Below are 15557 nucleotides of genomic sequence, written 5' to 3'. Positions count from 1 at the left end.
AAAATATAAATCTGATGTCAACTTACTACTCCCTGGCCGTTTTTGACGTCATCACTTTCAAGCCCGAGCAGGGAGTGGACGAGTGGTGCTTTCTTGCAGGGTTGCGGAGTGGAAGGTGCGACTTGCTCCTCGTGTGCTCCGGATGGTAGTCTTGAGACAGTCAAGGCTGATCGAACACGATTACGAGTACAAGTGTTTTGATTGCATTTCTGACATGCACCCACGCTTGAAGTACATGTATGGAATCAAGCAAGAGTACGAGTGTGAGATCGCCTAATCACAGCCCGCCGCGCGAAGCGCGAAGGGCTGTGATGTAGGCTGATCGAACACGACTACGAGTGTTTTGATTGCATTTCTGACATGCACCCACGCTTGAAACTCATATCGCACTTGTAAATACTTCGCGAATGGCTGTGATTGGCTGATAGAACATGAACACGACTGTTTTGATTGGATTTCTGACATGAACACGCACTTCGATCTTCCTATCGCGCTTGAAAGCACGACTCTGAACCTTCTCGAGCACCAGTCGAGTAAAAAAAAAGCCAGCTTGATCAGTAAATCTTTGATCGTAAAATCAAAGCCCGCTCCACTAAATATGGAGTTCTACTTCTTGATCTCACACATACTTCAGTTCGTACTCTTGCCGTCTTGGGTTTCGGACTGTGAAAACACGCAGTTCGATCTTCCTTCATATCGCGCTTGCAGTTTGCAAAGCACGACGCAATGCATCTTATCGAGATACTAGATGGGAGACCGGCGCTTCGCGCGGCGGACTGTGTGATGAAGGGCTGCAGAACATCAACAAGACTGTTATGACATGAACAGTAGTTTATACTTCATGATGATGAAGGCCCTGCTAGCCTGAGCACAGTGCAGTAGTGAGCAGTCAGTTCCATGCTTGTACTGTTGTAGTACATGTATTGTGATATGTCAGAAAGTGAATGTACATGTATGCAAGCCACTTGAGTAGGTAATATTTCTCCAGCATTATCATAACAATACTTATTATGTGACACCTCAGAAGTGGAGCCACTTGATCCGGGAATATTTCTCCACTTTTCGCACATACCATACATACCTCGGCTGGCCAAACAAGACCGAGGCAGGGGAGCTGCAGCACGATTGACGGATTGTACGGCAGTGGCTCTATGACTACAGACACACAGTCCTGTACATGTATGCACTGTGCAGCTGGCTAGCCGTGATAGTGATACTCCGGTGATGAACCACGATGCAGGTGACCAACGCTGCGCCGCTATGCATGTGAATGTGTTTGATCAAGACTGACAAGAGTCCCAGTGCAGAGTGCGCAACTGGACTACTACTCTACTACTAGTACTTGAAGTACTAGTGGGGTTGTGGCCCTTGTTGTGGGACGGCTAATCCGCGATGATGTACGTCATGTACTCCTGGTCCGAGATGCTAGCCCAGGGCAGGGTTTCAGCGTTGACACTTGAGAAGTAAGTTGAGATGATACTTGGCAACTACACATATGCATAGTCATTGTAAATGTACATTAGTACTAGTAGTACGGTGGCATGGCCAGGCCCAGCCAGGCTGTGGCCAAGTACTAGTACTAGTAGTACATGTAACAGGAAGCAGTTGAGTGAGCACGAGCCGAATCCGGAACGAAAAATTTGGATGGTAGCGTTGGAGTGAAGCGAAACACTTGCAGGAAATGCAATGTAGTTCCGATAGAAGTCGGAACACTACTGGGCAGCTTTTGCGATTGCTGCATGAAGACGGTTGTGTTGAGACGATTTGCTTTCCTTCGCCAAAGGCCTTCGGGGGACTTTTAAGCCAGCATGCTAGCTCACGCGGTGGCCAACCATTCGTGTATCGGTTCTGGACGGTCCTGATAAAGATTTGGACAGGGACTTAGCTCAGGACCGGCAAGGCACCGCGGCCTAGCCTCAATAGGATAGTCCGTGATTCAGTCATCATCCACTTCTGATCAGTTGTCAGAGTGGTGCGAATTAAAGGGCATGTATGCCAGCCACAGCACTGCCTTCGTCACTGATGCTAAAACCAGATCAAGTCATTTTGTGCCAGGAGTGGAATTTCGTTCGCTGCCGATTAGTTCGATCTGAGCACGAGTAGATTACTCGTCCGAACTTACTGACTCAACTAAACTTGGTACCAAGTCGGTTGTTTGAGTTGCGACCAGTGTGGAACAACACACAGCTTCGCAGGTCACGAAGCCAGGTGAGACAACTCTTCGACGTGGACGTGGATTTAGCTTACAATACCTGTTGAACTGGTGCGACGGGCGAGGAGAGCAAGTGAAAGCGACCCGCATACTTCGTGGTGTCTGGTGGTGGAGCAAAGCCAACACGGTCACCCGCCCTCGCAGTCACAACGCTAAACAAGCACAGACCGGTAAGTCGCGGCAAATAAATTGATGTTGTTTGTCCATAATAAATTATAGGTCAGTGCAGAGCAGGGAGGGCCTTATGCCCTTTTTAGTGCCCGGCCAGGTTAGCCTGGAGCAAAAGTCAAGTGTTATTGACTTTTGTACACTAACTCTTGCTATGACTTATGAGTATGACCTTCGCACGTAGCCAAGGCCACTGCAATGCCGGCATGTTCGATTGGTAGGATCGGGATCCCGATCCACCGGATCCACTGGATTCGCACTCTTTCGATAGGTCGAATCTGGATCCGGATCCTTCGGATTTGGATCCGGTCAACCCACCTCGGGGAGCAGGGTTGACCGGATCCAACGGATCCAAATGTGACCTTTGTGCGTATATGGCGGGTAAACATCGTTTTTGTACACATTGTGGTACGCACACGTGGATCGAGATAGAGCTTGCCGACTTTTTGTACAACTGGCGCTGTGAGTACGACTTTTTATTACTTTCGTCAACATGGCAACAGTCAAGGCCCAAAAAAGTGTCCAGTTGACTCTGAAGCCAAGTGCAGGATCCGACGGATCTGAGATCTGGATCCCGATCCCGATCCTTACCAATCGAACATGCCCTTACACTGCATTGACATCATGCACGCTGACGTCAATATAATGTAGATGAATCACGTGCTACATCTCGCAGTCAGCGTGCACACATGCACCAGGGCCAAGGCGCACTGCATCATGTAAGACGAAAGAGGGAGGGAGAGAGATGAAGGCTAAGGCCCGGGTCACACCGAAACAAGCCACTTTGGGCTTGTTATCGCTGGCGCTCAGCTGGCTTGCGTGATCCCTATGACGCGGTCACACCAGACCTTGAGTGCAAAGCTTGAATGGCTTGTTTTTCTTACCCGCCAAATTTTGAATATCTCGAAACACACCAATGTTTGCAAGAAACCGGAAAGCAGAACGTTCGTGATCTAAAACTGTACTTGTTCTAGTGTTCAGTTTTGATGAAGAAGCAAAGGAAGCCCGGATTCTGAATTGCGAAGTCGTGCTCTTTTTATTTGTTCGGTGTGCATGGACGCGATGGTTCAGGTGGTGTTTCCTGATGTCGAGCTTTCTGCCCCGCCGGTTGCCGTTCTTGAACTCAGTTGCAATCCACTCTCTTCTTCGTACCCGGCTTTCTTCATGAATTCGGTCGTGAGTGTGGTGCCTTGTCTTGGCCTCAAACCACAGCTCCAACAATCTACGCAGCAGTCTAGAGGCACAGCGGCAGAAATCCATGGTCGTCGGACAAAATCCAAATCAAACTGAATACAGTGTAGTTGGATAGACACACTCCCGGTCAAAACCAAAGGCACAGGGATAGCACGGTTCCACGGACACAAGAAAGAACATCAAATTATCAGTTCATCATGTCAACTAGCTACATGGTGTGCTCCAAGCGCACTCAAATTATTTTTTGAATTTCGGCTTTCAGCCGCTTGTACAAGCTGTGGCTGAAACAAGCCGAAAAAAACGGCTGAGAGTCAGCCACGGCTGAAAGTCGCTTGTAGGACATTTTCAGCCATTTCCAAGGTAATAGTGACGTAAACAAGCGCTTTTTTCGGCTGAACGGCTGAATCGAGCTCGGTGTGACCGCGGCCTTACCGAGTGAGTCAGCTTTGCAGCCTGGAGGAGTGAAAATCCCTGGGTCCGCAAATCTGGGGTCAGTTCCATAACGAAAAGGCTTGACTCACGCGATCCGATGTCAAATCTGTACAGCTCTGCGCATCGACCACGGAGTCGGAAAATACACGTATTTTGCGACTCCCTGAAATCTAGCGTGCGGTTCTCCAGCCACCCAAGTCTCATGCGTAAATAGAATAGAAATATCCAAGAACGGCTTGACTACGACTCAGTAGATCAACGGATCTAAATACGTGTAAAGTGCTGTTGACAAAACTGTCAAGAGTCTGTCGACATTCCAATCACGTCGTCTCTGTACCATAATAGTCAGGTTTATGACGGGACTGCGGCCGCGCCCGCGGTGCCAAGAGCATAATCACTGACTCGGTGAGGTCGCAAGACCACGGAGAGGCGCGCGCACTGACCGTCCTTGTAGTCCATCGGCCAAATCTCAGAAAAGGCCTCTTTCGGAGAAGGTGATGCACTGAAGCTCCAACTAAACGCCCTTTGGCACACTAGCTCATGAGACCCCATAGAATACGAATCCGATTGTTGGACGTTGCCAATCCAGTGCAGGATAGTCGAACTGGGTCGAATACCTTCTTCCGATTTTCGTAATTTCGTCCACCATTACATCTTTCTCATCGACTTTTTTTCGCGTGGCGAATGTTCTTGAGCCGCTGAGCAGAATCTACGCACGCTCGAACACTTGAAATGCCTGCATGTTGACGGTTCGCAAGATTCTAGCGAGCTTGGTGGAAATCTATTATTTATTTGGACATTTTTGGGGAATCTGAACTAGAACGGTAGAAGCTCATTCAGAGAAGACGGCGTGTCGCACGCGATCACTGAAATAAACTATTTTTTTGCGGGCAAATAAACTATTTTTTTGCGGGCAAATAAACTATTTTTTTGCGGGCAATATCGCATAATATTGCCCGCGGCGCGAAAGGTGCTGATTCGCTGGAGTACGGGCAACAATCACGTGCCATCAAGAGTTCATAACCCCCAAGAGTGTGCAACTCCTGATCAGTCCCTGTATGGAAGCCCGCTCGGCGGAATTCCTTCATTGCGTCATTTTTGGTGCAGTGCGATGAGTCACGCCGATGAATTCTTCTAAAATTTACAGTCAAACCAGCATGCTTCCCCAGGGTAAACTGCCTAAACTGCGATTCTAGTCTGAGCCTCGAGTCAAGAAGCAAAAGTGAAACAAAGTATGCACACGAAAGACAAAACTATTTTTTCGATGCAATGGTGACTCTTCATCGCCTTCTTCTTTCACCAGTGCAGTCAGTCTCTTCAAGAACAATTTCTTCCCCAGGCCATCGGCATATTTCTGGTGCTTTCCTGGAAGATAATTTCAAATGGTTGAGGAACTTGAGAATACGTCGTCGAAGTAGCATTTTTCGGCTGAGTTGCACAGCTATCAGAATGATTGTCCTCGACGGCAATGCAATATTTTTAACAGCGTCCTCACTTCTTCCTGTCGCGATGTCCATGGATTCTTGGAGAAAGAGTTTGTTTTTGAGAAAGTACGACTTGTACGTCCGAAATGTCTTCAAAAAAAGCTTCGAAAAGTCGAGGCTACAGCCTTGAGTTAGGGGCGGTTCACAGTGGTTCAGGGTATAGTTTCCAGAAATCGCAAAGAACCCAAATTTACCTCGGATGACACGCTGCGCATGACGTAATGTAGGAATTTCGCCGAGCGCTGGGTCTATGCCCGTTGCACACTCTTGGGGGTTATGAACTCTTGGTGCCATGTGATAAAAATTGTTTTTGTCTTTATCATCTTGACAAATTATTGTGTATCATATTATCACATCCTTGAATGAATGTCACCAGTGAAAATGACAAAAATATACACCTGCATGTATGGGTCACTCTATTTTTTGAGTGTGTGCGTGCGTGCGTGTGTGTGTGGGTGTGGGTGCATGCGTGCGTGTGTGTGTGTGTGTGTTTGCGTGCAAGTCTTGATCTGTCTCATTCAGATATTGTTCGCTATCGTTGCTATAAAAGAAAATCTGTGGGTGCACATCCAGTGCATTTGCAGATTTGCGTACTTCTCTTGCGACGAGCGTGTACATGGTGGTGGTGTGTGTGCATGGGTTCATGTGTCTGGCCACGTGTCTGTATGTGTGTTGGAGGGGGGGGGGGGGGGGGGGGGTCGAAAATGAATGGTAATTGTTTTACTGAACCTCTGACTAATATCAAGAGTTATAACCTCTAACATTGTGCAACACCCGCATACCATGCTATCCCGACCAAATTTTAAGTTGATGTCTTTTTCACGATGCAATGCTCCTTCCACGGGTGATTCACGACATTTTGTACAGGGCGTGAATGAATCACATTTTTTTCTTGAACACATTTCTGCATGATCAACAGGGGATTTGTCCGCCACAATTCCTGCATACGTCTGATGTGTACAACAATGAGCATTGCATCATAACATATGAAGTCCACTGTTGAACATGAAATTCTGTCTGGACAGCACTCATAGCGGAGTTGCTCACTTTTGGGGATTATGTACTCTTGCTAATATTCTATTACTTTGTAGCCATGCAATATTATCCTGTTATGAGAGGACATGTATGTGTGCTTGACCGGCGTTAGGCTTCTTGGCAGACCTTGAGTAACTTGGACTGGCGACAGCAAGAAAACACAATAATATGATGCCTGGAAGGTTGAGAACATATTTCCCTGCACTGTGAACTACGCATATCATAAAACAGAGTCACACAACATCTTTGACACACTCAAGAGATGACTAATTGCCGCTGGAAAGCAAACTTGTTTCCTTCAAGTCAGCCATTTTATAACCAAGGCAACCTGTGCACTTGCTGCTGCGTCATACAAAACCAGATGCATGTGCCGATAAATTCCAGTGTTAAACAATACCTTAGGCCACGCTGTTTTTTTCTTATGTTTTGCGACACCTTATTCGATGAAATCAATGAGGGAGGGCGAAACAAATAAAAAAGCCATCCAAAAAAAAACAGTGTACGTGCATTGCATTTGTGTACAGTGAAGCTACGCGGCACTGCACTGTTCATGTACATGTACGTACATTGTCTGTGTATCCCCTCTGCCATGCTTGTGGTCCAAACACAGGCGGCATGATGATTGTGTGACTTGTGGCCCAGCTGTACATGACATGTGTGTGAGCTGAGATAACAATCATGTTCCGTTTTTTTCCTTTTGGGTTACATTTTCCGATTTTCTGGGTTTGCATTAACCCTTTCACTGCCAGCTGACCACTCAAGGTGACAAGGCGCTCCCTGCCAGGCTGTCAGCTGAGCTGTACACCCCCTCCCTGCCAGGCACTTTTTACCTCCAGCTCGAAAAATTGAAAGGCCTACTTTTCCTGGATTTTTTGGTACTTTCTGTACGGAATATCGCTTTCCAAAGTATACATCGTAGATAGACAACTCACAAAGGAAGCCATTGCCGTCGAAAAAAATCGCAAAATCCGAAGTACAAACGTGCTGCGCGATCTAGCGGCAGCCGCTGTGCAAAAATGCGTGTCACGTCATGCGAAAGTGCGCCGTGCGCCGCATGCGCTACATACACTATGTAGTATGTACACGATCGGCCCGGACACTCGCGAAGTAAAGTTAGTTAGTTGTTGTTTTGGAGAGAGAAGCAGATCCTTTTTTTTTTTCGTTCGCAGGGATTGAAAGATATGCCAGTGGACAGGAGAGCTACAACACTGGAAGCAGAAGAGATGGCTTGCGGAATCTTCTCTATCTTCGTGGCAACAGGACTTCAGTTGCGAGAGACTTTCGTCCTGTCGTTGCGGACGAAATTCTTGTTGCTGCCACCAGAAAACTCGGAGAACGAAACGTTCGTAAGTCGTTTGGTGAAGCGGATCGTGTCGGTGAACGGCTGCGGAATGTTCTGCCGCCATGGTGGTCGTTTGTTCTCCCAATTAGCAGCAGTCCAAATACTTTTCAACTTCGGAGAGTGAAGCGCTTCCCTGTTCCGTTGACAAGCGCGGCGTTCGCGGGTGTAATTCACTTTCGCATCAGCTTGCAGTAGATCGTCAGGTATTGAGCCAGAGGTAGGTGTCGTTGTAGAAAGAATATAATTATGTTGTAGCTGACATACCTGTAGTGTCTCTTGTCCGTGCTGGTCGCCATTGTAACGTGGTAATTCTTAGAAAATTTTAGTTCTGGACCCAGTGACCGCCGCCAGCGCTGTTTCCGTCAAGTTTGCAGTGAATGCGTCCGCGAGGAATCTATCGTCTGGTTGTCTCTACCCGTGACTCCAACCGCCTATCGCAACGGATAGCCGTCTGGAGTCTTGGGTAATAGCTAGGCATCAAGTCTGAACCAAATTCCATGCTCCGTGCAATGAAAGTTGACGGGAAAGAGGAAAATACTCGCACCGACTCAGCGAGGTGGAAGTGCGTGAGAACCGGTTTCTTCCTCGCCGATCGGCTAAAAATCGGATGCGGATTTTCAACGACGCTGGTTCGATTTTTTTCAAATGGCAACCCATACTTCTGGAAGCGTATTTCGATGGGTATGGACATCTTCCAGGGCCCAGTGGCCGTCTACCACGGCTAAACATCTCCAATATTCGAAAATAGAGGCACAAACTGGGTGAGGTCTGCCTGTCGACGGAAGTCGACAACAGCACTGGGGACTGCATGTTTACTCGTCGACGCAAGTCGACAATGGCACTCGGAGTGCATGAATGCGCTGTCGACTACAGTCGACAGCGGCAGTGAAAGGGATTTGTATTGCATTTTCCCCAAAAAAATTGTTCCTTTTTTATTTTATTTTTTTAACTCCGGCTGTGAAATACATGCGCGCGGGGGACGCGAAACACAGATAAAAAACGGTGTGGCCTTACATTGAAAAAAACTTCTTTTCAAATGTTTCCTACGCCACAGCATACATTGAGTACCAGTGGTGTCCTCCTTTTTGTAGCTAAAGGCAACTTCAGGATAATCATGCATTATGATGTTTGTTGTTGATTGTAGCTACTGAACGCTAAATGAGTGGCAAAGTCTATTTGCGATTTGGAGTTGAAAAGGGAATTGGATTCTTGCTCCTGCAACATTAAACCCAGTGGCTGTTGCCGTCATGTTGTGAAGTTACTATGAAGATTTGTAGAGTATTCCCATGAGTATTTATGTGCTGCTGTCTGGCCAGGCAAACACTACGTGCTTTGATTTCATATATGCCATGTCATGTCCGTAGAGATCCTCAAGTGTGCTCAACATTCTACTTGCTACTAAAGCATTTAATTCTTATCTGTACACTTCTACTCAACTCTCAATCCAGGCAGGAGTGGCACAGTATGCCTATGAGAGTCTATTGTATTGTGATGTTTTGCATACGAAGTAGTGGTTGCGACTTCGGCGATGATTTTGTAAGAAAGGTTTGCTCCCCACACCGGAGCTCGCGCTATTCCGCCGACTTTACTTGACACTTGACTGACTCACGACTGCCATCCAGAGCACACGAGAAGTCCATCGAACCTTCGACTCGTCAAACCTGCAAGAAAGCACCACTCCCTGCTCAATACACAGTGTTTCGGGGAATTCACCCCTCATCAGTTAAGCTTGAGTAGGCTGAGGAAGATTGTGCCTGAAGAGCACCACTTATATAGTGCTCTCCAGGCACAAACATCACCAGGGATACAAACTTACAGAGACACTCTGCTTCCAGCGCGACAAACACCTCGTGAACACCAGATAGCAGCGTGAGTCAGTGTCGCTCCTGGATGGTGAGACAGACGTCGAGGACCCTCGGTCATTCGCAACGCTGTCACCTCCAAACCAACTAGTCGCCAGCCCGCGCTGGGCACAGCAGTACGAAGTAGTGGTTGCGACTTCGGCGATGATTTTGTAAGAAAGGTTTGCTCCCCACACCGGAGCTCGCGCTATTCCGCCGACTTTACTTGACACTTGACTGACTCACGACTGCCATCCAGAGCACACGAGAAGTCCATCGAACCTTCGACTCGGCAAACCTGCAAGAAAGCACCACTCCCTGCTCAATACACAGTGTTTCGGGGAATTCACCCCTCATCAGTTGAGCTTGAGTAGGCTGAGGAAGATTGTGCCTGAAGAGCACCACTTATATAGTGCTCTCCAGGCACAAACATCACCAGGGATACAAACTTACAGAGACACTCTGCTTCCAGCGCGACAAACACCTCGTGAACACCAGATAGCAGCGTGAGTCAGTGTCGCTCCTGGATGGTGAGACAGACGTCGAGGACCCTCGGTCATTCGCAACGCTGTCACCTCCAAACCAACTAGTCGCCAGCCCGCGCTGGGCACAGCAGTACGAAGTAGTGGTTGCGACTTCGGCGATGATTTTGTAAGAAAGGTTTGCTCCCCACACCGGAGCTCGCGCTATTCCGCCGAATTTACTTGACACTTGACTGACTCACGACAGCCATCCAGAGCACACGAGAAGTCCATCGAACCTTCGACTCGGCAAACCTGCAAGAAAGAGCTCCGGTGTGGGGAGCAAACCTTTCTTACAAAATCATCGCCGAAGTCGCAACCACTACTTCGTACTGTTGTGCCCAGCGCGGGCTGGCGACTAGTTGGTTTGGAGGTGACAGCGTTGCGAATGACCGAGGGTCCTCGACGTCTGTCTCACCATCCAGGAGCGACACTGACTCACGCTGCTATCTGGTGTTCACGAGGTGTTTGTCGCGCTGGAAGCGGAGCGTCTCTGTAAGTTTGTATCCCTGGTGATGTTTGTGCCTGGAGAGCACTATATTAGTAGTGCTCTTCAGGCACAATCTTCCTCAGCCTACTCAAGCTCAACTGATGAGGGGTGAATTCCCCGAAACACTGTGTATTGAGCAGGGAGTGGTGCTTTCTTGCAGGTTTGCCGAGTCGAAGGTTCGATGGACTTCTCGTGTGCTCTGGATGGCAGTCGTGAGTCAGTCAAGTGTCAAGTAAAGTCGGCGGAAAAGCGCGAGCTCCGGTGTGGGGAGCAAACCTTTCTTATGTTTTGCATAGTTATGACAAACATAGCATACATTAGCATTGACTGGAATTTCTCTCATTTTGTTTGGTGTACTACAGGTGTAGCCATGGCAATGGAGACTCTTCCCGAGGAGTGGTACCTGCTCAGCCTTGTACGGAGGAACGATCATCAGGAGTTGAGGAAGGCAATCCTTCAAGAGGACGGTACCTTGAAGGAAGGTGTAGAAAACCAGACATATATCAACAGTGACGGAGAGGAGGAGCCATTACTGGTATGTAATATGCACATAGTTATACACATACACACTGACATACACAGAAACACAAACACACACACACACACACACACACACACATACACATACACACACACACACATACACCTGGTCCTGGTCCTGGTATACACTGCCATGTAGGTCACGTGTTTCTCGTTGAGCGAGACGGAGACGAGAGGAGACATGAGCGTTGGTTTCGGGATAAGTCGTTTCGCCTTTTGAAACGCCTCTGGCAATTCTGACATTGCAATTGGAACTTGTCCCTTTCATCAGCAGCTGGGCGCCTGGTGGATCGGTTGCAGTTGTGGATAGCAAAGCCCCGGATCGACTTGCAGCAACGTTCACAAATGGGACAGTGAGCGGTACAGCACGGTTTCCGAATACATAGGCGTACAGGTGAAGAGCTTGTGGCATTGGCAACATTCAGGGCAGAACTGGACTGGGCACAGCGATGGACTGCAATGCCACCCGCACTCCGAAACCATCGGTGACACTGGGAGCACTGGCGGCTGTTGGCTTGCTGCTGGACTGGTCACAGACATGTACATTATGTACGCGCTAGGGGTGAAAGGATTATGTGGTATAGTCGATAAATTAGTCGAAAAAATCTAGTCGATTACGATTTTTCTAATCGCTACAGCATTTTCGTACGACATACGGTACGACGAAATATCCGGCATGTGCAGTGTGTCTACATGACTTTACTGCGTGCAGCACATGTACCAGAGTACGAGTGGATGCGCGCTCACAGCGAGTTGCTCATGCTCTGGATACACACTACACGCGTAGACTCTACCCGGTAGATCTACCTGATGTACTCTCTAGATCTATTGTATGACACGCGGCTCTTTTCTCTGCACCGTACACTGATTCGTGCCCGCGAACTTTCGTTCCGGTTGCTTCACTAAACTCACTGTTCTGGACAAGTAGCCTTCAGAATCAGTTTGTGCCTGTGCGACGGTCGATGTTTCCTTTATTTTATTCTCTTCGGAGTTCCAAAATTAATTGTAGTTGATGCAAAATGGTGAGTTTTTCGTCAGTGGTGCTTAATCGATAATAATCGATAAGTAATCGATATGTTTTGGATTAACCGTTAAGGAATATCCCTTAACCCTTTCACTGCCGCTGTCGACTCCAGTCGACAGCCCATTCATGCACTCGGAGTGCCGCTGTCGACTGCAGTCGACCAGCAAGAATGCAGTTCCCAGTGCCGCTGTCGACTGCAGTCGACAGGCCGACTTCGCCCAGTTTGGGCCACTATTTTGGGGTATTGGAGATGTTTAGCTGCCATAGAGGGTTACTGGGCCCTGGAAGGGGTCCATATCCATTGATTTACGCTGCCAGGAGTAGGGGTTGCCATTTGAAAAAAATTGAACCAGCGTCGTTGAAAATGTGTATCCAATTTTTAGCCGAGCGGCGCTGAAAAAATCGGTTCCCACGCACTTCCATCAGCTTGCAGTAGATCGCCAGGTATTGAGGTAGGTGTCGTTGCAGAAAGAATAATATTATTATACTTGTAGCTGACATACCTGTAGTGTCCCTTGACCGTGCTGGTCGCCATTGCAACGTTTTAGGTCTCAGGAAAATTGAGTTCTGGACGCGGCAATCCCGTCAACTTTCTTTGCATAGAGCATGGAATTTGGTTCAGACTTGATGCCTAGCTATTACCCAAGACTCCAGGCGGCTATCCATTGCGACAGGCGGTTGGAGTCACGGGTAGGGAACCAAACGACGGATTCCTCACGAACGCATTTTGGATGCAGCTATGTACAAAATTGACGGAAACAGCGCTGGCGGCGCTCGCCGCGTCCAGAACTCAATTTTCCTGAGACCTAAAACGTTGCAATGGCGACCAGCACGGTCAAGGGACACTACAGGTATGTCAGCTACAAGTATAATAATATTATTCTTTCTGCAACGACACCTACCTCAATACCTGGCGATCTACTGCAAGCTGATGCGGAAGTGCATTACACCCGCGAGCGAAGCGCTTGTCAACGGAACAGGGAAGCGCTTCATTCTCCGACGTTGAAGAGATGTGCTTGGACTGCTGATAATTAGGAGAACAAAGGACCACCACGTCGGCAAAACAATCCGCGGCTGTTCAGCGACACGATCCGCCTCACGAAACGAGTCGCGACCATTCCCCAAGTTTTCTGCAAGCAACAAGAATTGCGTCCGCAGCGACAGGACGAAAGTCTCTCGCAAACTGAAGTCCTGTTGCCACGAAGACAGGGAAGTTTCAGCAAGCACTTTCTTCTGCTTCAAGTGTTGTAGCTCTCCGGTCCACTGGCAGATCTTTCAATCCCACCGAACGAAAAACAGGATTTCCTTCTCTCTCCAAAACAACAACTAACTAACTTTACTTCGCAACTGGCCGGGCCGTACACCTGGTACACATGGTGCACACGCAGTGTGTGTAGTGCATGCGGCACGCGGCGCACTTTCGCATGACATGACATGACTTGTTGCACAGCGGCTGGAGCTAGAAAGCTCAGCGCGCTTGTACTTCGGATTTTGCGATTTTTTTCGAGGGCAATGGCTTCCTTGATCAGTTGGCTACCTACGATGTATACTTTAGAAAGCGATATTCCATACAGAAAGTACCAAAAAATCCAGGAAAAGTTGGCCTTTCGATTTTTTGAACTGGAGGTAAAAAGCGCCTGGCACTGGGGAGTGCACAGCCCAGCTGACAGCCTGGCACTGAGTACCTTGTCACTTGAGCAGTCAGCTGGCAGTGAAAGGGTTAATCGTTTCACCCCTAGTACGCGCTGAAAAATAGAACATGTTTGAGTTTTCATTTAGGTTCGTTCCACACGCATGACGCACCAAAAGGCAGCAAAAATGAATAAATGTGTGGTTTCACGAGTAAACGTGCCAGTTGTGATCACAGCTTGTGTTTATCCACTGTCCACTGGACTATGCTGTGGCTTGACTTCACCGAGTATCATCGCCATTCCCTGATTCCTCCAGCAATTTCAATGGACAGACTCACTGTTTCACTGAAAAGATACTTTTGAACAAGGTGACTACTCCTACCGTTGGAGTTCCTGCTTTTTTGGCCTACTATCTTCTTGACTACCGATATGTTTTTCTTGTGCGATGTTGTCTTCGCAAACTGCTGCCCGGTCAACAATCGTACACGATCTCCCAGATACACCTGACACAGCCGCGCAATACGCATGTGTCTTGAGATGACTTTATAGAACGGAGTTCCAAACTTGGAGACGAGTCTTGTCCAGTGATGTGAAGTGATTTTCAGGAAAGCTGCGACGGGTGTTCTCAAACCAGAAAAGGTGACGTTCGCCAGCCCTTGGCTACTGTCCTACACTCCGGCGTAACAGAAACTTCCACCAGTCCTACACTCAATCGTGGAAGAAACTTGCCATATTCTTCATTTGGGAAATGTGAAAGTTTGATTCTCCAAGTTGACACTGAGCTGCGATCATAGAACGTTGTTGTGAGTTTCAAAAGCTAGCATCAGCCCCAAAAATGGTGGGGCATTCCCCGGGTGTGACTTGTGAGCGCATGTGTGCGCTCTTGTGTGTGTGTGTGTGTGTGTGTGTGTGTTGTGTGTGTGTGTGTATGTGTGCGTGAGTGCGCGGGCATGTGTCCTCTCCTCTCCATGAATGAATAATGTTATGAAACAGATACACGACAGGACAGGTGTGCATGTGTGTGTTGGTGGGGGGGGGGGGGGAGGGGGGGGGGGGGAGGGGTGCATGGTTTTGAGGGCTGGCTTATGTGTATGTGTGTGTGTGTGTGCGTGTGAGTGTGTGTGTGTGTGTGTGTGTGTGTGTGTGTGTGTGAGTGTGTGTGTGTGTGTGTGTGTGTGTGTGAGTGTGTACTCAGCACCGGTAGATGCCCAGCATCCCCCTCCCGTCACCTGCTACACCTGCGACCGACAGTTTGCACGCCCCAGTGATCGCGCACGCCACAAGTGTAAGGTTGAGCGTGCGAAGCCGGTTGCGGAGCAGAAAGGTGCATGCCAGTGTGGAGAGTGTGGCCGTTGGCTGAAGTCCCGTGGAAGTCTGGCAAGGCACAAGTGTACTTACCCCCAGTCAGCAGTCGGTGCGCCCCTGCCGCTGCCTGCTTCTCCGCTGTGCTGCGTCGCTCACTGCCAGGCTTGTGACCGCTGCTTTGCGTCTACACGTGGCCGCGCCCGTCATCGCTGCTCACGGTCTTGTAGTCGTCCGACCGTTCAGGACCGTCAGGGTTTCACATGTGTTTGCGCCTGCTCCCGCCGATTTCGCTTACCGCATCACCTGGACTGTCACAGGGCTGTGTGCTCCTCCTCTCT

General features: G+C 48.6%; 1 protein-coding gene across 2 annotated transcripts in view; it reads left to right on the top strand.

The window, feature by feature from the left end:
- The first annotated feature begins 1620 nt into the window (after positions 1–1620).
- LOC135819301 (uncharacterized) overlaps positions 1621–15557 on the top strand; it is a 76006-nt gene continuing 62069 nt past the window's right edge. For both annotated transcript variants that reach the window (XM_065332485.1, XM_065332484.1), the window contains exons 1-2: positions 1621–2382; positions 11082–11254. In XM_065332485.1, coding sequence (XP_065188557.1) covers positions 11090–11254 — 165 coding nt within the window. In that variant the 5' untranslated portion in view covers positions 1621–2382; positions 11082–11089. The remainder of the gene's footprint in view (positions 2383–11081; positions 11255–15557) is intronic.

This window comes from Sycon ciliatum, chromosome 6 (assembly GCF_964019385.1).
Source record: "Sycon ciliatum chromosome 6, ocSycCili1.1, whole genome shotgun sequence".
NCBI classification, from domain to species: Eukaryota; Metazoa; Porifera; class Calcarea; order Leucosolenida; family Sycettidae; genus Sycon; species Sycon ciliatum.
This window is presented reverse-complemented; position numbering and strand designations above follow the sequence as displayed.